General features: G+C 44.0%; 1 protein-coding gene across 1 annotated transcript in view; it reads right to left on the minus strand.

The window, feature by feature from the left end:
• Nucleotides 1–6599: 6599 nt before the first annotated feature.
• Nucleotides 6600–21549, minus strand: part of SRD5A2 (steroid 5 alpha-reductase 2) — a 28262-nt gene continuing 13312 nt past the window's right edge. The window contains exons 2-5 of the mRNA XM_083732792.1: nt 15109–15272; nt 12346–12447; nt 11222–11372; nt 6600–7406 (exon numbers count right to left, since the gene is read on the minus strand). Of these exons, the coding sequence (XP_083588918.1) occupies nt 7340–7406; nt 11222–11372; nt 12346–12447; nt 15109–15272 (484 nt within the window). The 3' untranslated portion in view covers nt 6600–7339. The remainder of the gene's footprint in view (nt 7407–11221; nt 11373–12345; nt 12448–15108; nt 15273–21549) is intronic.

Raw genomic sequence — 21549 nt, forward strand, 5'->3', positions numbered from 1 at the left:
ATCGCTGCTCTGGCGAGCCAGAGCCGCACACGGAAACGCCGTTTACCTTCCCGCTGGTAAGCGGTCCCTATTTATCTACTTGCACCCGGAGGTGCTTTCGAACTGCTAGGTTGGCAAGCGCTGGGACCGAGCAGCGGGAGCGCACCCCGCCGCAGGGATTCGAACCGCCGACCTTTCGATCGGCAAGTCCTAGGCGCTGAGGCTTTAACCCACAGCGCCACCTGCGTCCCCATAAACAAGATGCTTAAGTCTAATTAAGGGGTAGACAACCTAAGGCCTGGGGGCCGGATGCAGCCCAATCGCTTTCTCAGTCTGGCCCGCGGATGGTCCGGGAATCAGACTGTTTTTACATGAGTAGAATGTGTCCTTTTTAAAAAATGCATCTCTGGGTTATTTGTGGGGTATAGGAATTCATTCTTTCATTTTCTTTTTCTTTTTTCAAAATACACCACCACATGGTCTGAGGGACAGTGGACTGGCCCACAGCTGGAAAAGGTTGCTGACCCCTGGTCTAATTAATGCACAAAAGGGTTAAAACCATAGTGTAAGCTGTCCTGCCAAGCTTAGCTCGCCTTGGGAAGGGACTAGGTAATCAAGACTTTGTTACCTGAGAAGCTCAACCTGTGAAGAAGCTAAGCTGCAGCATCCAGTTTAGTTGCATGGCTCTCACAAGCCATTCTTGTTTTTCTATAACCAATAATTTAGGAACTTCCACTGCTTTGAAACTAAGCCAAGTTTTACTGTTTGTGCAACTTTCTGAAGCACATGAATCTGACCTTTGAAGAGTTTGTATGTAAACCATTTTAAACTTAACTAAACGGATGGTAGGGGAAGAGGGAAATTTTAGAACTTACAAAGGCATATTTTAAAGGTCTAACAGTCTATATTTTCACGTCTTACTTTGCTGCATATTTTGTGATTTTAAATCTTTGCTGGGGTTCTCTCACCAAAGATTATTTGCCCCAAACTTGGATATTGGCCTGGAATTCTTCTTTGGTATACCAATTTTTTCCTTGAACCAACAACTTTCGAGTAAGTGTGCATAAACAGACTTGCCTAAAGTGTAAACTCTAATGCAGCCAACACACTCATATGCTAATATAACAGAATATTTTACAAACATAAGAATTACAGCACAGGCAGACATACACAACCTAACACATTCATCCATACATACCTAATGATATCTTGTTGATAGCTCAATGTTTTTTATGTATGAAAAACTTCTCCCTCTTTTTGTGTCAAGAAAGAATGCCACAAACCTCTATGCTTCTGTGGCGATATGAGCTAGTATTAATTGTGCGTGTGGCTTTGCCTGCCCCCCAAATGTTACAATCCACTTTCTTGATACAATATGCGCTTCCTGACAGCATTCATAACCTTTATGCTTTTCAGTAAAACAAAGAACACTTATTAGGCAGTGCACAGTGGAACAGAAAAACTGCCTTTGCACTCTCTGGATAAAGTAAGTTTGACAGCCATGAATACATTATCTGGAAGCCTTTTGTCCCAATGTTTTGCCTTACACTGTTCCAGGATAACCATGTTATGTAACCAATTAGAACTCAAATATATACCATTATTTACTTCCTCAGGCAAAGGTAATGACCATTTTAATTTAATACAGGTCTTGCCATAAAATGATATGTCATGTTTAATTTAAACAAGTTTCTCTCCTGTGTTGTACTTTGGCATTTGGGAAGTCTATTTCTAGTGCTCATAAAACAGAAGTCAAAAGGAAAAAGGGGAGAAATACTGTTCCCTTGTTGAAATGCATTCATAAGTAATGAGCACTTTTTATTATACAGTATAATAGTATTCCTCCACAGACCTCACTATATTGTATCAGCTTCTGACACAGATGAGACAACAACTGAGTACTCTGAGCTCCTTCAATGGGACTTTAGTGTGCTTTTGTTGATTTGTGAGTTGTAAACCACCTTGAATGCCCACCAAGTAAAATGGTGGTGCAGAAATGTAAAACAAAGAAACAAAATTATTAATGAGCATTATTAGACCCATGTCTACAAACTAGCCTCCGGTATGTGTTTCAGATTTACAGATTGCTTTGGGAGTATTAGATTCGATGGGTTGTATCCATTGCTGCCTTCAAACCATTCAAAGTCAGGCACAGTTTTTGCCAATCCCTGTTAAATATTGCAGCCCTCCAGACTATTGGAAAGATGCTAGCTAGCCACAAGAGCCTGAGAGACACTACTGCAGTATTGCCTATGTGATATAAAAAAAAACTTCAGTTTGGTTTACTTTGCAATAAAAGGAAGGAGGTTGATGGAGGAATATTGGCCAACTCAAGGGAGGTGATATCAGTCTTCTACATAGGACATATCCAATCAAATTATCATTACAATAGGCTGCCCCTCTGGGCCCATTGTTTGAATCCAAATCCATTCATGTCAGGGAGAGACTGACAACTAAAGAAACAAAAAAAAATCTAAAGAGACAAAGAATTAACTATTTTAGTGTGGCAGCATCTACTGCTTTGGAACTCCCTAGAAGCGAGCGCCTCCGCTGTATAGTGGTACCTCGGGTTACATATGCTTCAGGTTACATACGCTTCAGGTTACAGACTCTGCTAACCCAGAAATAGTGCTTTAGGTTAAGAACGTTGCTTCAGGATGAGTACAGAAATTGTGTTCCGGCGGCGCAGCAGCAGCAGGAGGCCCCATTAGCTAAAGTAGTGCTTCAGGTTAAGAACAGTTTCAGGTTAAGTACAGACCTCCGGAATGAATTAAGTACTTAACCCAAGGTACCACTGTATTGTTTTTGGCGCCTGCTTATAACATTTTTGTTTAGGCAAGCCAATTCAGACATGTAGAAGTTATATATGCCTTATCTCTTTTTAGCTACTCTTGAATCTTTTTAAATACCTGTTTTTAACTTTTATACTGAGAATGTTCTATTTTATATTTTTATGAACCGCTTAGGTTTTCTTATAATCATTCACTATAGAAATTTTGTTAACCAAATGACTAAGTGCCATCCTATCGAGGAGAGAACCCACCCCATCTTGCTATGAAATGCAGTCGTACTAGGTATGTTATAGCCTAGGGCTGTCCATGAATGACACCTCCTGTATCTAACAATAGTAGTAGTAGTAGTAGTACCCCACCCATATGACCGGGTTGCCCCAGCCATTCTGGGCGGCTTCAAACATATATACATTACACATACACCTTTAAGTACCTCTGCTACGGTAGCACAGGACTTAATGTCAGGAACCCATTTACAACAGGCGTGGGAATCCTCAAGCTCTGGGGCCAAATGCAGTCCCCAGACTACACCATGCGTTGGCCCTGCTCCACACCTTCCTCAAGTGCTTTTGCCTGGTTGGAAAGTCCCCTTGAATTGGGATAATGCCTCGTTTGCCTACATGAAAGGTGCCTTGCTTATCATGGTGCTTTAGTGTCATTTTTTAAAATCCTTAATTCAGCAAGATCCTGTACATGCTTGTCAACAATGGTTTAGAGTAAAACATGTACAGTGCAGGAGATTTTGTAAAAAATTAACAACGCTATGTAAGATTCTATTTTACCAAGAATACACTAGCCTAAAAATGGAGACACATCTCAGCCTTCCTGGCAGGATTGTTAATTGCATGCTCACATGATATTTTTGTGTTGACTTTCCTTATTGGCAGCTATTCAACCTTGATGATCAATAATAGATGTGCTTTGCAATGTGTAATCAATGCATGTATGTTTTGTTTGAAAGCTGTGCTCATCTGCTGATTAAATGTTTAATCGGTGATAAATGCTTACTGACATCAAAACCAAAGTAATTACAGGCTCAATGAGCCAGAAACAGCATAATGGGAATTCTACTGTTCTCCAGTAGAGTAGGAATAATTTAATAGAAGAGGGCATTGCAAAACCTAGAAAAAAAGCAGACCTAATTGGTGGCAGAATGAGCTGCCTAGGAAAAGTGACTGAAGTCACTGAAAGCGGAACTTAGAGCATCGCTCCCAAGAGGCATTTTACTCCCTCGTACTCTGCATAATTAACTTATGGGATTTACTACCACAAGATCCAGTGATAGCCATTAGTGTCACAGTTTCAAGTAAAGCTTAGGCAAATTTATGGAAGAGAAGCCTATCAATGAAAATTAACCAGATAAATTAATTGCACATCCCACCTTTCCTCCAAGGAGTTCAAGTTCGCATATTTGTAGCTAGTGATGAAAATAAGATCTTTTCTTAGGGTCTTCTCACCAGACTTCATATTCCCATTGGAAGCTTCCCCATAGACATTTGGATGACCATGATGGGTAATAGGATGTTGGACTAGTTAGGCCTTTGATCTGATCCTTTTAACTGTTACAGGCTGTTGTTTTGTCCCTGTGAAGTACATTTTCCTTGTGTTCTTGCCATTTATTATTAGGAGGAGGAGGAGGACTGCATATACCACCCTGACGACTTTGGTGAAAGGGAGTTACACTGCATATAAATGTAACAAAAATAAAATGAATCTGAGTTAGGAACCCTTAAAGAGGCCTTTTAGGTTCTATCTCCCTCTCCAACATTCATAGAAATAGAAGTGGAAATGGGTACCATGAGATTGTTTGTAATCCATAAAACAGAGCAGGTATGCAATCAGTTTATTCTGACTGTATAACTCCAAGTGTCATACAAACTAGCAGGGTAGTAACATGTATCCCTTAGTGATTTTGCAGCTCAAAGGACCATTGGAACAGCAACAATATATTCAAATACAGATCCATGTCTGTGCAGGAATTCAAGTCTAGCAGTCTATAGTTTCCTAGCAGCATCAAGCTCATTCCAACTCATCTCATTCTACTACACATTTGAGTGAAGACAGCTTGGCTGAGCCTGAAAGATCAGCAAATTTGTTTGCTTATACTTGCCTGTAAGGTGCAATTTCAAGTGATCTGAAAGAGAGGACTCACCTGATAGACACCTCCCTTATATTAAAAATATTTTGGTACAGCACCATTTATGTTACAAGCTCAAACACAAGTACAAAGAGCCTGTTGAGGAGTATGAAATGCATTCCATTGGAACAGACACATTTGACCTGGGGCATCTACAAATCTAAGCATTCCTGCTGCCTGCTGGCCATTTGTATGAGAATCTTATGGAACCAATCACTACCGGGAAATAGGATTTTAATTTGTGGCATGCTGGTTCAGATATTGCTTCCTTCATGATGCTGCATTCACAGGACTGCTCTGTGCGGGCAGTGTTTGAATCAACCTAAAATGTTATGGTCAGAAGACAGAACTGTCAACTCAAAGCTTTGTTTCAAAAGCAGTACTTTAAAAAGCATCAGAAAGTGGTCTGAAAGCTGTGCTGAAGTTAAGCAGCTCTGCCTCTTCAGTGCCTTGATGGAAACCTCTGTATGCTTCATAGGAGCAGAGGAAGACAACTGGGTCATCTAGCTCAGTAATGTCTGGCAGCAGCTATCTAAGGTTTCAGGCACGGGTTTCCCTGAACGGTTAAGTCCACTCAAAGGTGACTGGGGTGCAATGCTCATCTCGCTTTCAGGCCGAGGGAGCTGGCATTTGTCCACAGACAGCTTTCCGGGTCATGTGGCCAGCATGACTAAACCGCTTCTGGTGCAATGGAACACCATGATGGAAGGCAGAGCGCACAGAAACGTCGTTTACCTGCACCTGGACCTTCTGCATACAAAACGCGCACTCTGCCACTAGGTGACAGGCCTCCCTAAAGTTCTACCTTGAATTCTATGGAGGGGAGATAAGATATAAATGTAATGAAATACAAAACGCAAGGAAAGAGTTTTACATTGTACAGTAATTGCTTGGTCCAACACCAATAATTGAACATCAATGTAGTGGGTCATAGCTCAATGGTAAAGTACATGCAGTTGATCCTCCTTTCTTCCTAATGTGTTTCAAAATATGTCTTATACTGTAAGCTTTCAGGCAGGACCTGATCTGAAATAGAGTGGTACCTCTGGTTACGAACTTAATTCGTTTCGGAGGTTCGTTCTTAACCTGAAACTGTTCTTAACCTGAGATACCACTTTAGCTAATGGGGCCTCCCGCTGTCACTGTGCGATTTCTGTTCTCATCCCTGAGGCAAAGTTCTTAACCTGAGGTACTACTTCCAGGTTAGCTGCGTCTGTAACCTGAAGTGTCTGTAAACCGAGGTACCACTGTACTTGTTTCATTTATTATTTAAGTACATTATTTTTGCTGAGCATATTATTTTTCTTGTCTTAAGTGTAAGTAAAAATGGATGCTTTAGCAGGGATGTCCAACACATTGATCGCAATCTACTGGTCGATCCTTGCGAGGTTTTGGTAGATCGCGGTAGATGCATTTCACCTCCCCCCAGAAAGCTCAACAACTTTGACCTGAACCCCTAAAAAACGGGGGTAGATCACCGCCAGATTTTAATTTTGAAAGTAGATCACAGTCTCTCGGAAGTAGGCCACCCATTTAAAGCAAAGCAATCTGCATGATCCGAAACAACCAGAAGATAACATTGAACAAGTTATGAATAAATCCATATATTGTATGATACAAGATGCTATGATACAAGTGCTCTGCTAGAACAGGCTACCTGGGCTATTCTTTTAGTAAAATGAAATGCTAAATTTGGAACAAAATTTTTATTTCTTATTCAGTTAACAAGCCATGTTTTACAAGGAAATGACACATTCACTTAAATTACATAACGGTTTTGGGAATATAGCAGCCCATTCTTGATCATAATCAGTCCACCTGGAGGGGAAAAAATATGAAATATTGTTCTCTATCAGCAAGAGGCCTTGGAACCAGGAATTACTTTTTCATAGACGACCTGTTGCTCTTTATAGGGAAGACCACAGGAGCAGAATAGAAAGATTACCAGTAAAAAAAAAGCAGATATTTTCTTTCAGAGTCTTCAGTATAGCTACAGCAGTGACAACTACAGACAGGCCCAGATGAAACTTCAGTAATTCCTACTAACAAAAAAAACACCATTGCTAGGGATAAAAGCAGTGTGAGTGTGTGTGTGTGTGTGTAGACATTTTGAGTGGAATAATGGTGCACAATAAAAGCATTAGGTGCCTCTGCAAATCACTGACAAAAAACTTTTGCTTGACAAAACTTGTTTTTTGTTGTTGTTTAAAAAATCAAAAACTCTGACGATGAATCACAGAACTGTGATTACTTGTTTCCATCCAGCAACAACACTCTGTATAACTGGCAACATAGCACTATTCAAGTTTCTTTCCCTTTGAAACTCACATCAGCATTTTACACATTATTAATAAACTTCATAATTAAAGTTATACAGTAAAATAACACACAAAACACACCCCGCTGCTCAAAAAGTCCAGATAATTGGCCTCTAGAATATGAATGGAATCAAGGCTTTTCTAGATCTTGGATAGCCAGTGAACCTCTTGTGATAGTACCTGAAAAGACAAAAGGGACACACAATGAAAACAAAAAATGGCCAAAATGACACAGACCTGCACAGATTGCTTTAAGAAAGTAGAATCTCGTTTTTCAACATCTTATGCTGCTTGTGGCAAATATTTAAAATGTTTTGATTAGAGGGACTTGGAGTTTCCATTCAACTTTCAGATTTGAGCAATGGTGAACATAAGTATTGCAGTGGCAGAAATTAGACATCAAACCAAACTATGGTTAAGGATGCTGTGATTTAGTGTGATGTTATATTGAAAAACCATAGTTTCTGACAGGCTATCAAACCATAGTTTCAACTGAATTAGGTTTGCAAACTATGGTTTGTTACAACCGTGGGTTGGTGTGACATACGAATTTACCAAGTATACTTACAGTCAATCCTCCTCCATAAGCTGCTGCACCATGGAGATGGGAGTGAATTTATGAATCTATCAAGATGAGACCCAAGAAGACAGAAAACAACAGCAGACCGACAACTCTGAGCTATATGTGTGTTGTACATTTAGAACAAAGAGCAGTTCCATGCTTAAAAATCACGCCCTCTAAGCCATCTGACACCAACTGCCCTGTGTGAAGGTTATTGATGATGTTATATTATTTCATTGTATTTCAGAACAGATTAGAAACAAACTCTGAATAAAAACAATTATCATACCAGCAAATGCTTGCTGGAATTTTTTAAAAAATACTAGCTGGCAGAAGATAGTGAAAGAGGGTAAACTTGATGGGGCAAGGCATTCCACACTTTGGATGCAGCTACTGAGAGAGCTCCAACTCTTGTCACAGACAACCAGGCTTCCACAACAGGTGAGACATGTCAATTAAGTACAATTAAAGCGCATTTCAAGCACACACACACACACACACGCTCCAAAATAATACTGGGAGCTGCAGTATGTTGATAGCGCTAGAAACTGCAGCTTTGTTAGGGATGAACTACAGTTCCCAGGGTACTTGAGAGGGGGTACTTTCAGTGTACGGTGTGTAAACTAGTCTTAATCTAGAGAAGCAGCCAGTGTGTTTTTGTGTGTGTGTGTGCGTGCTTTGTGTCTCACCCTGGCTTCTCTTGTTTAACACTACAGACCTATACATTGACTTGAGAATAAGGTCCATTGACCTCAGTGGGACTTGCATCTGAGTAGGCATGATTGCACTGTAAGTCTCCCTCTCATGAAGCAGCTTTTCATGTATAATCTACGGTACATCAAGCACATACATTGAATTATCTGCCTATTATAGGTCAACTGGACAACAAAAATGGATTCTACGTGCCCTAAGGTAAAGGGACCCCTGACCATTAGGTCCAGTCGTGACCGACTCTGGGGTTGCGGCGCTCATCTTGCTTTATTGGCCGAGGGAGCTGGCATACAGCTTCCGGGTCATGTGGCCAGTATGACTAAGCCGCTTCTGGCGAACCAGAGCAGCGCACGGAAATGCCGTTTACCTTCCCGCCGGGGCGGTGCCTATTTATCTACTTGCACTTTGACTTGCTTGTGAACTGCTAGGTTGGCAGGAGCAGGGACTGAGCAACGGGAGCTCACCCCGTCGCGGGGATTCAAACCGCCGACCTTCTGATAGGCAAGCCCTAGGCTCAGTGGTTTAACCCACAGTGCCAACCGCGTCCCACGTCTACGTGCCCTAACAATGGCCAAAAGACTGGTATTGATGAACTAGAAGAAGAAAAATATGCTCCCCTTTAATCAATTGACTGAAGACATAACAGCACTCGAAACGTAAGGACAGATTGCTTATAGATGCAGACTTTATTTGGATAAATATATCAATATTTGGAATGAGTTATACAGAATTTAACAAGTTATTAATAATCATATGTGTATTAACATACATTACATATATATAGTCAAAGGGGACTAAGGGGCGTGGCATTCATCTTGCTTTCTGGCTGAGGGATCCAGCATTTGTCCGCAGACAGCTTTCTAGATCATGTGGCCAGCATGACTAAACTGCTTCTGACGCAACGGGACACCATGATGGAAGCCAGAGTGCAAGGAAACACTTTTTACCTTCCCACAGCGGTACCTATTTATCTACTTGCACTGGCATACTTCCGAACTGTTAGGTTGGCAGAAGCTGGGACAGAGCAATGGGAGCTCACCCCGCCGCAGGGATTTGAACCACCAACCTTCTGGTTGGCAAGCTCAAGAGGCTCAGTGGTTTAGACCAGTGCCCCCCACTATATATATCATCTTCTTTTTTCACTTTCTTTTGTATAATTAATTTTTTTAAAAAATTAAATAAAATAAGAATAAGGGACTTCCAGTGAGGCAAGATGGCAAATGCCATGGCTGCGCAGAGCTCTTGAGGACCACCAGTATTGGTAACAATACTGACAGCATTGCTTATAAACTTTACACCCAACACAAGCACTTGTCACTGTCTCACTGACCCACCCCTATTGCGAGCAAAAGGGGGGATGGCCTGTTCTCAAACAAGGCCATCCATGCCAGCTGAGACACAGGACCAACTGGCTGGGAGCCAAATGGTCCAAGCTACCCCAAGCAAACACCTATATAACTGCATATAGGCTACTCTCTACAACATACTCCCCAATCTTCAGCCCATCCCTAACTCTAACCCCCCTCTCCCGCAACCCACCACACTGTATGTCAACACAGCACACTAGGTTCAATAATATAAGGTGAGAAACACAGGACAACCTAGACAGGTTGGCAGGGAATCATCCTATAAAATAGACATACAAAATGGCTAGCTTAAAAGCAATTACACTAAATGTGAGGGGATTGGGAAACCCTATCAGAAGAAAACACATCACCTTGTATGTAAACACCATGAAACCACACATTGCCTTCCTACAGAAAATACACAACCGACCCAAAGGAAGCAAACTCCTGAGCAAACCCTGCTTCAGTCAACAATGGGTGGCACCTTGGTCAGGAAAGACCCACGGAGTAGACATACTACTCAGTAGAGACCAAAATTTTAAAGCCACAACAGTGGTAAAAGACAAAAAAGGCAGATTCGTTTTTGCTAAAAAGGTACTAGATGGCAAAAGTAAACTGACAATTGGCTCCATATAGTGTATGCCCCAAACACACAAAAAATACTAGCGTTCATCTAGAAAACACTAAACAAATTCATCTCCTTCTCTGAAGGGGAAGCAACCCTAGGAGGTGACCTCAACCTAAATATGAGAGGCACCTCCCTAAAAGATATCCATCCTACAACCCCCTGAGCAACCTTCCTCAGAGGGAAACCCCAAACAATTAGAAATTCTTACAAACTACTAAAAATGCTAAAAAGACGGAAGCCTTTTTATGACATATGGGGAGAAAAGAACCCAGGAGGCACCAGCCACACATTCCAGTCTGGACGCCATGGCACAATGTCCATACTGGACAGCATTCTGCTCACACAAGGCCTGATCCCCCTGGTAGAAACAACATTAAAACCACAGACCACGCTCCTGTAGAAGCTACCTCAAAATAGGAGAGGAAGCACAAACTACATACCCCATCGTGGTCCTTCAGTCCCATCCTAACCACAAACCAAGTTGCTAGAGAGGATCTCTTGAAAACTCTCCAAAACTACTTTAAGGACAATGATGTGGGTGACATAACAACCCCTTCCTCTGGGATACAATGAAAGCAGACACCAGAGGAACCTGCATAAAGGAGAGGGCATCCCTTAAAAAACAAACCCCCTCAAAAAAAAAAAAAGGTAAATTAGAACGAACATTAAGCCCCTCTCATCACACTACAAACAAACAGGAGCAAAAAAAATAATAAGAATAAGAATATACAAACAGCACGCTTGATACCTGTGATGGTGATATGCACGAGGCCCAATGACGCAGAGTGTGAAAAAGGCAAAGGCAAACGCTGGCAGGCACCAGGTTGCTATAGCATAGCCAAACCATTCCAGTATCTCACCAAAGAAATTTGCTCCTGATACATATGCAAACAGTCCTCCTGCATGAAAGGGAACTAGTATGAGCACATTTGAACAGTGGAAAGTGAGCCTCATTTACACATCCTAAGGATGTTGCCACCGGGGCTGGCATTAACCCAACAGGGATTCCTGCTGCCATTACTGCAGCCATGGCTGTGGCCAGACGGTCTCAACACCCCCTAGCCATTACAGCTCCCAGGGCCCATAGCCAATTGTAAGCAATTGCAGAACAATGTTGTACAAAGTTCTTTTGCTAGTGTGGCAATGGCAAAAAGAAGGCAGAGTTTTGACTTCAGTACTGCTGGTCAAGAGGATTTAAAGAAGGCCAGACTGGACTTGATGGGCCTGTCATCAATTGTTCCACTAGGCCTGAACTACCAGATGTAGGTTGGGGGTCTTCCACAGTCCAAGAAGCCCCCAAACAACTGGGAACATGTCTCAGCAGTAAACCACTGCATTTGTTGCATTGGCAGCTGAGGCTTTAGCTCCAGGGGAAGAGTGGCAGCGGGCTCAGCCAATCAGACACAAAACAGGGACAATGTGGCAGTAAGGAGGGTGCTTAGCCCGTCACCTTACTGCTCTGGCACTCTCATTGGCTCCATGACCTCAAAGGTAATAAATGATTGGTTGGCCTCACGAGGACCTTTACCCTTGGTCAGAAATGTTTTAGACTTTCTGCTCAGATAAATTATCCTAGAAAGCATTCTCAGCTTCCCACCATGATCCTATTACTTCAGGGGTGGTGAATATGTGGCCTTCCAGATGTTGTTGGACTCCATCATCCCCAGCTGGCATGGTGGAAAGTGAAGTCTAGCAACATCTGGAGGGCCACAGGTTTCTCATTCCTGCATTACTCTGCTTATTATTGACCACTTCTGATGAATGACAGGTGACTAATAGTGTGACCTGCTGGTGTCTTCCTCACCTACCCTCATGTTTCTCAAACCACAGGGACAGGGTCCCCACAAGGAAATTGGGAAAAGAATGACATACCTTGTGGGATTTTGTAAGTGAGCTCCCCAGGTTTTCTTAGCTGGCGCAGAATGAGGTCACTGTGAATATTGACTCCCATGCCAAACAAGAACAACAAGAGACCTAAAAGCAGAGAATGAAGTATTTATTGGTTGGGTGACTAAAATATTTGATTTCAGGCCCTGTGCTCAAATAGCCAGCCTGTTTAACAAGCACTGTTAATTGCCCCATACAGGCAAGCAAAGGAAGGGAGAATCCATATTATAATGAAACAGGGCAGTTTGAGACCTGGGAAACTGGGGTCTTCAGAAGAGGGAGACTGCTGAGTTTCTTTGTTAAGGAAATAGCCTTGCCCTGGTGTGTTTGGTATATTGTTTCGTAATGTAAACGTGGGACAGAGTATTGCCACAGAAACTAGATAGAAGAAACTTCTGGAAGGTGACTGTTGTGACATTCTTTCTTTCTTCCCCATTTTGCCTGGCTAAGGTGATGTCATCAAGAGGTGTGGTGTGTGTGTGTGTGTGTGTGTGTGTGTGTGTGTGTGTGTAACTTGCAATCTTGGAACTGGGTCTGGAATAGAGTTGCCACCTTTGTTCTGGAAAAATACAGGGCAGGGAAGGCAGTGATTTTTTTGGGGGGGGGGTTGCCCCTTTGGAATTTATCACATGCACATGTACATACACATGAATTTGGAAATCTGTCTGTGCTTGGCTACTCAGAGCTTAAATACATGATCTTTCACACACCCTTTCAAACACATGCATTTGGAGAGGATCCCTAACTTGGCAGAAAGAGAGACCTGAAATACAGGACAAAACTGTATTGATACAGGATATAGCGTTTTACATTGGAATACTGGACAATCCTGTACAGTGGTACCTCTGGTTAAGTACTTAATTCGTTCTGGAGGTCCGTTCTTAACCTGAAACTGTTCTTAACCCGAAGCACCACTTTAGCTAATGGGGCTTCACGCTGCCGCACAATTTCTGTTCTCATCCTGAAGCAAAGTTCTTAACCCGAGGTACTATTTCTGGGTTAGCAGAGTCTGTAACCTGAAGCGTATGTAACCTGAAGCATATGTAACCCAAGGTACCACTGTATTATAAAGGGCAGGTGGCAACCCTAGTCTGGAAGAAGACATAAGAGGCTGTCTGTGAGGAGCAGTGGTGGTTGGTGCCCATTGAGATGGGTGGAGAGGAATGCAGGGAGCTCAGACAGTAGGTGGAGCCAGAGCCAATGTCAGAGCCAGATTTCTCTCCATTCATCTGCCTGCTGAATTCTACAAGGGCAACACTAAGACTGAGAAAAAGGAAGCTGGCTGGCAGTGTCACTCCCTGGGCCAGACCTACCGTAAGTAAAAGGACAGCCAGGTGGCGGCATGGAAACTTGGTACTGGCTAACCAGTCCTCTCTCCCTTAAGAGTTTGGAACAGTGTCTGCACTGTGTAAGAATGCACCATGCAGAAGGAGAATTCCTGAATATCAGCACCTCCAGTGTAACCATGTTTACTGCTGGCCAACCTATTGTAGTTCCTTTGGCCTTTCAGGACCACAGCCTGGCCATACGGAGCAGAACACATGGCCACTGCACAAGGGAGTGTTTACAGGGTAAGTAGAGGTAAGTATTACCTGTCTCACTCTCTCTCCCAACAGGGGGAGGCAGGCTGGGCAAGGGGACTGGAAGAGCATCTGGGCAGCACTGCTTGTGTATCTAGCTCAGGAACAGGGTGCCTGCAGCCCTCCGGAGGTTGCTGGACCACAGCTCCCATCTTCCCTGACCATTGGTCAAGTTGGCTGGGGCTGATGGGAGATGTGGTCTATCAATGTATTGAGAGCCACATCCCTGATCTAGTTGAAGAAAGCACACACTGCAGTGGCTGAACTTTACTCTTTCCCTGGCCATGTCTCTCTTGGCTTTCCATGGTCAGACCTCCAACAGCAGCAGAGACAAGCAAATTCCTCCTCCAAGTGCCAGGCAGACTACAAGTGAGGCCTGCAGCAGTGATCAAATTGCAAAGTGATTTCCCCTATAGTGATGCATTTCTGTATGGTATTTTCACTAATATATGTATTTATCTGCACAGGGTTTATTTATTTACCCAGGGTTTCGTTTGAGCTACAGTTCAGCCCTAGAACTTAATTTGCATGGGGGAGGGGAACCAGAAAAAGTTTTTTTTTTAAGTGGGTGGTGGGTGGGAGAGAAGACATGTAGAAGGAAAAGAACAGATAAAGCAAATACAGTGGTACCTCGGGTTACATAGGCTTCAGGTTACAGACTCCGCTAACCCAGAAATAGTACCTCGGGTTAAGAACTTTGCTTCAGGATGAGAACAGAAATCGTGCTCTGGCAGTGCAGAAGCAGCAGGAGGCCCCATTAGCTAAATTGGTGCTTCAGGTTAAGAACAGTTTCAGGTTAAGAACGGACCTCTGGAATGAATTAAGTACTTAACCCGAGGTACCACTGTAGAGGATGACTAGCAAATGCCAATTGCGTAAGTCTGAAACATGCAAATTGCTCCCTCTAATGGCCTGTCTTTATGGTTACACAGCTTGTTCCCCATGTGTTTTCTCTTCCACAAGGGCAGCTGTGTGGGCCTGATGCAGCAACAGTAAGTCTTTTGGCACCTTGGGTTTTGCAAAGTGTTGAACTACTGCTGTTATTCATACTATTGTTTTCCTGCCTTGACATTTTGACAACATTGTCTATGATCTGACACTCTGTAAATTTGGCGGAGCTCATATTAACTAGATGGCCAGATGCTTGACTTCTTGCAGCTATAATTACCTGATGTAAATCTGATGTCATTGTACCAGTCATCTGGGTATTCGGCACAGTAAATCAAGTAGTAACCCTGAAGGAAGCCATTAAAGATGCAGAACAGCACACCAAAAAACAGCTTCTCCAATGGGAAAGGCCTGCCTCTTCGGAGGAAGGAGTAAATGAATGTCCTGAAGTAGTAAAATAAAAAATAAAAAAGGTAGGGAGCGGAAATGGGGGGAAAGAAAAGTGTGGGAGAAGATACAGCATTACACAGTTGGAAATACAAACCAATGTACCATATATAACATGTCTGAGGTCGTCATCAATAGTCTCAGCATGCTAGGAGGTAACCCAAATTTTGCATGTTTTCATTATGACCCACAGAATAATCCCCTTGCAACTGCACTGTTGGTCACCTTGCTTCATGTGCCATTAACATGAACTCAGTAGGCTCCAGATTTTAACCTACTTCAGTTTCAGTTCTGTCCACATGGCAAGCAGAAGTAGAGTTTGTGAAGCTCTTATCGGCACACATCATGTATCCAGGGGCGTTGTTTCGGGGTGGCCCGTGCGTGTTTGTTGAACATTACGCATCCCTAGGTCTTTTGCACTGAACCGCAGATCTCCCTCTTTTTAAAAATTCAACTTCAAGAAACAAAACCCCTTATTTACAGGGTGGCTTTCTCTCTGAAAACGACCTAAACATGCCCCATTTATGTTGTGCAGTGGAACTCCTGCCCCTGTGTACACACCCTCCCCAAATCTTCACAGGCTTCTTTTGGGGGGGCAGAGAACCCCTAGATTTAAGAGGTGCACAGGGGGAGGAGAGGGAAGAAGTTCCATTGCACATGCAGAAACCCTTGCACTGATCCCAAGGTAACCTTTATATTCATTGCTCCACCCACTTTTGCCTCTGGCCCCACCCACCACTGGCATGTGTGGCCCCTGAAGGCAAGGTGGTCCTCAGGATGAAAAAGATGCCCCAGCTTTGGCTTAGAGAGAGATCCATGCCTAATATTGCAGATAACCTCTGTGCAACCAGAAGGAGCTGTGGAGAATGCATACCCACCCACTGATATTTGGGTTCTTGCCACAGACCCCTTCACTCCACTAGCGTTGTTTGTATTATTGCATATAATTAGAAAAAATGCACAATAAATAAAGATGCTTCACACAGGAGAAACTGCTTAAGCACAGCTCACTGCTATATGGGGAAACTGTTGGTTCTGTCACGTGCAGTACATATAACTCTGCTTTTATTTTGCTGTGTGTGTGTATCTTGCCTGACCTGCTTTCTTGGAGAGCTAGAGCTGTATCTGCAAGACTGCCAGGTCATGGTGATGGCAAGATTCATTTAGCTCTTAATACTTCTGTAAAAGAAGTGAAGTGAGAAGTGCATTCCGGCCATTAAGTGTAATCCCAAATAAACATTTTGCTTTTTAAGATGGGAAATCCAAAAGTAGGTCAGCAACCCGCGAAGGCACAGTAGAAATGGGATCTCTCAAGTGTGGTTCCATTAAACAATTCAAATATAGCACTCTTTTAGCACCAGACCAGTATTAGAATTTCAAAAGCTGCCGGATTAACAATTGCAGAGGAGCAAACAGCAGATTCAGCAAGGGAAACAACCTGGCAACTTTTCAAAGAGAAAATAAACCAGTTCCCAGACCAAAGGGAGAACAGGGTCCCTGCCAGAAAAACAGTGGTTGGGTTGCCCCAACCCAAGAGAACAAATTGATTGGCAGGAGAAAATGCCTGGAATATTGTTTTAGCAGGGATTTTCAGCCTTCCATGATCACAAGTCCATACAGACCCCACCAGAATATTACATGAGAGACAGGAGGCATGGCCTTGTAAGGTAAGCAAAGTGGGCATCCTTAGTTACAGCACCAGAAAGAGGGAAAAGCTTAACAGAATTCCTTCAGAGCCCTAAGTCTATTCAGTTTTGTATAGGAAACTTGGTGAGTCACTCATTCTTTTCCCAAGGAAGTCTGTGACTCTTTTCATCATAAGGTTCCTGTGAGGCTTAACTCTGCAGCTGTAATCACCAAATAAAGTTTCTATGGGCACTTTTCCACACACCCCCAGGTATCTCCAGTGCTTGGAGCTTTGTAGTTCCTCCACTTACAGTCCTCTATTTTAGCTGTTCCCACTTTTATGTCTGCCTTTTCTCTGCTTTCCTTGCTGTCTCTCAGGTTATGGCAAGGTTCCCTCACAAACTTCTGTTGGTTGCTGGTGCTGCTGCGTTTGTTCCTATCATTGCTTGCCTCTCTGCTCCACAGCCATCTCATCACCTTATACACAAGCAGAGGCAGAGTCCACATCTTCAGACTCCTCACTTCCATTCCGGCCATGTTTACTTCTGACTGCCTCAGATCTAGCATGGCACAGAGGTGAAGACTGTCCTCGGCTACCTCACAATCTCAGGAATATCTTTCAGCCAAGCTAGACAAATGTCAGTGAAATCCCTTGCGCAGGCTTCGATGTCAGCTTTTGAGGTTTAATTAATGTGGAATTTGCTAGCTTTAGCAGAGGCTGTCACATCATATCAAGGCTGGGCGGCGGGCGGCAGTCTGAGCTCAGCCAAGACCAATAGGACAAAGCTTGCAGGCAGACTGAAAGATAAATCAGAAGCAAACCCAGGACCAGAGACCAACCAAACAGAACACCAAGGACTCTGTTGCTTGAGAAAGGGCATAGGAAGCCAGCTTATAGTAATAGGATCCCCCTGGGCAGGAAAGACCAGTTTGGGGTGGGAGGTGTAGAGTCAGTCCAAGGCCTCAGGGGGTACTAAAGGTACTAAACAGCATAGGCAGAAGATACAACTAGTAACTCACCTTGCAGAGCATTATCAGCTCTCTCAGCCCTTCCCTCCACATTTAAGCACAGGCATCTCCTGACACATCACTACTTCAGGGTGGAGCAAGCATCTCTGGAGTTGGTTTTAATGATATCCTGGTAGCTAATTTGTGCCAGAACATGATAATAATAATAATAATAATAATTATTATTATTATTATTATTATTATTATTATTAATTTATTATTTATACCCCGCCCATCTGGCTGAGTTTTCCCCAGCCACTCTGGGCGGCTCCCAATCAGTGTTAAAAACCGTACAGCATTACATATTAAAAACTTCCCTGAACAGGGCTGCCTTAAGATGTCTTCTGAACGTCAGGTAATTCTTTATCTCTTTGACATCTGATGGGAGGGCGTTCCACAGGGCGGGCGCCGCTACCGAGAAGGCCCTCTGTCTGGTTCCCTGTAGCCTCACTTCTCGCAATGAGGGAACCGCCAGAAGGCCCTCGGCGCTGGATCTCAGAGTCCGGGCTGAACGATGGGGGTGGAGATGCTCCTTCAGGTATACAGGACCGAGGCCGTTTAGGGCTTTAAAGGTCAGCACCAACACTTTGAATCGTGCTCGGAAACGTACTGGGAGCCAATGCAGATCTCTCAGAACCGGTGTTATGTGGTCCCGGCGGCCACTCCCAGTCACCAGTCTCGCTGCCGCATTCTGGATTAATTGCAGTTTCCGGGTCACCTTCAAAGGTAGCCCCACGTAGAGCGCGTTGCAGTAGTCCAAGCGTGAGATAACTAGAGCATGCACCACTCTGGCGAGACAGTCCGCGGGGAGGTAGGGTCTTAGCCTGCGTACCAGGTGGAGCTGGTAGACAGCTGCCCTGGACACAGAGTTAATCTGCGCCTCCATGGACAGCTGTGAGTCCAAAATGACTCCCAGGCTGCGCACCTGGTCCTTCAGGGGCACAGTTACCCCATTCAGGACCAGGGAATCCTCCACACCTGCCCGCCTCCTGTCCCCCAAAAACAGTACTTCTGTCTTGTCAGGATTCAACCTCAATCTGTTAGCCGCCATCCAACCTCCAACCGCCTCCAGGCACTCACACAGGACCTTCACCGCCTTCACTGGTTCTGATTTAAAGGATAGGTAGAGCTGGGTGTCATCTGCATACTGATGAACACCCAGTCCAAACCCCCTGATGATCTCTCCCAGCGGCTTCATATAGATATTAAAAAGCATGGGGGAGAGGACAGAACCCTGAGGCACCCCACAAGTGAGAGCCCAGGGGTCTGAACACTCACCCCCCCCACCACTTTCTGGACACGGCCCAGGAGGAAGGAGCGGAACCACTGTATGACAGTGCCCCCAGCTCCCAGCCCCTCTAGACGGTCCAGAAGGATGTTATGGTCGATGGTGTCAAAGGCCGCTGAGAGATCCAGCAGAACTAGGAAACAGCTCTCACCTTTGTCCCTAGCCCGCCGGAGATAATCAACCAGCGCGACCAAGGCAGTTTCAGTCCCATGGTGAGGCCTGAATCCCGATTGGAAGGGATCCAAATGGTCCGTTTCCTCCAGGCGTGCTTGGAGTTGTTCAGCAACCACCCGCTCAATCACCTTGCCCAAGAATGGCAGATTTGAGACTGGGCGATAGTTGGCCAAATTGGCCGGGTCTAAAGATGTTTTTTTAAGAAGCGGTTTAATGACCGCCTCTTTCAGCGGGTCTGGGAAGGCTCCCTCACAGAGGGACATGGTCTACTGAAACTGGAGAAAGGGCTGCTCTGTGCCCACATTCCACAGCCTCATTTGCTCAGTAGCCTCTCCAATAGCTCCTCTCCCTATCATCTTTCACAGTTTGTAGGGGACCTTGGCCAGCCTATACCCTGTGCAGTGTCCCACAAGGAACATTTAATATTGGGGAAAGGGAGGCAATCTAGCCACCACCTTCCTTTCCTATTCCAGGAGAGGGATCATTATGTTCTCTGGAGTGTTACTGTACTGTAAGCAGAAATGAAAAAAAGAAGGCCTTTCATTTTGATGTTGTTTGTTGTTTAGTCGTTTAGTCGTGTCCGACTCTTCGTGACCCCATGGACCAGAGAACGCCAGGCACCTCTGTCCTCCACTGCCTCCCGCAGTTTGGTCAAACTCATGCTGGTAACCTCGAAAACACTATCCAACCATCTCGTCCTCTGTCGCCCCCTTCTCCTTGTGCCCTCCATCTTTCCCAACATCAGGGTCTTCTCCAGGGAGTCTTCTCTTCTCATGAGGTGGCCAAAGTACTGGAGCCTCAGCTTCACAATCTGTCCTTCCAGTGAGCACTCAGGGTTGATTTCCTTCAGTATGGAGAGGTTTGATCTTCTTGCAGTCCATGGGACTCTCAAGAGTCTCCTCCAGCACCATAATTCAAAAGCATCAATTCTTCGGCGATCAGCCTTCTTTATGGTCCAGCTCTCACTTCCATACATCACTACTGGGAAAACCATAGCTTTAACTATACGAACCTTTGTTGGCAAGGTGATGTCTCTACTTCTCAAGATGCTGTCTAGGCCTGTCATTGCCCTTCTCCCAAGAAGCAGGCGTCTTTTAATTTCGTGGCTGCTGTCACCACCTGCAGTGATCATTGAGCCCAAGAAAGTAAAATCTCTCACTACCTCCATTTCTTCCCCTTCTATTTGCCAGGAGGTGATGGGACCAGTGGCCATGATCTTCGTTTTTTTGATGTTGGGCTTCAGACCATATTTTGCGCTCTCCTCTTTCACCCTCATTAAAAGGTTATTTAATTCCTCCTCATTTTCTGCCATCAAGGTTGTGTCATCTGCATATCTGAGGTTGTTGATATTTCTTCCGGCAATCTTAATTCCGGCTAGGGATTCATCCAGCCCAGCCTTTCGCATGATGAATTCTGCATATAAGTTAAATAAGCAGGGAGACAAAATACAGCCTTGTCGTACTCCTTTCCCAATTTTGAACCAATCAGTTGTTCCATATCCAGTTCTAACTGTAGCTTCTTGTCCCACATAGAGATTTCTCAGGAGACAGATGAGGTGATCTGGCACTCCCATTTCTTTAAGAACTTGCCATAGTTTGCCGTGGTCGACACAGTCAAAGGCTTTTGCATAGTCAATGAAGCAGAAGTAGATGTCTTTCTGGAACTCTCTAGCTTTCTCCATAATCCAGCGCATGTTTGCAATTTGGTCTCTGGTTCCTCTGCTTCTTCTAAATCCAGCTTGCACTTCTGGGAGTTCTCGGTCCACATACTGCTTGAGCCTTCCTTGTAGAATTTTAAGCATAACCTTGCTAGCGTGTGAAATGAGTGCAATTGTGCGGTAGTTGGAGCATTCTTTGGCACTGCCCTTCTTTGGGATTGGGATGTAGAGTGATCTTCTCCAATCTTCTGGCCACTCCTGAGTTTTCCAAACTCGCTGGCATATTGAGTGTAGCACCTTATTTTGATAGTGATATTATTATCATTATTATCATCATCATTATTATTAATGAATGCAGCATATATGGTGCTTTACAGACTTTATGAACAAAACAAGTCTTTTTTATGATATGGATATGACCAATGAGAACAAACGAAACCACAACACTCATCAAAACACACTGAGAAATTAAGGCTGCAACGTTTAAATATAACTGATTTTAAAAGTAACCTCAATTTATT

Source organism: Podarcis gaigeae (genome assembly GCF_964106915.1).
Source record: "Podarcis gaigeae genome assembly, chromosome: 3".
Taxonomy (NCBI): Eukaryota; Metazoa; Chordata; class Lepidosauria; order Squamata; family Lacertidae; genus Podarcis; species Podarcis gaigeae.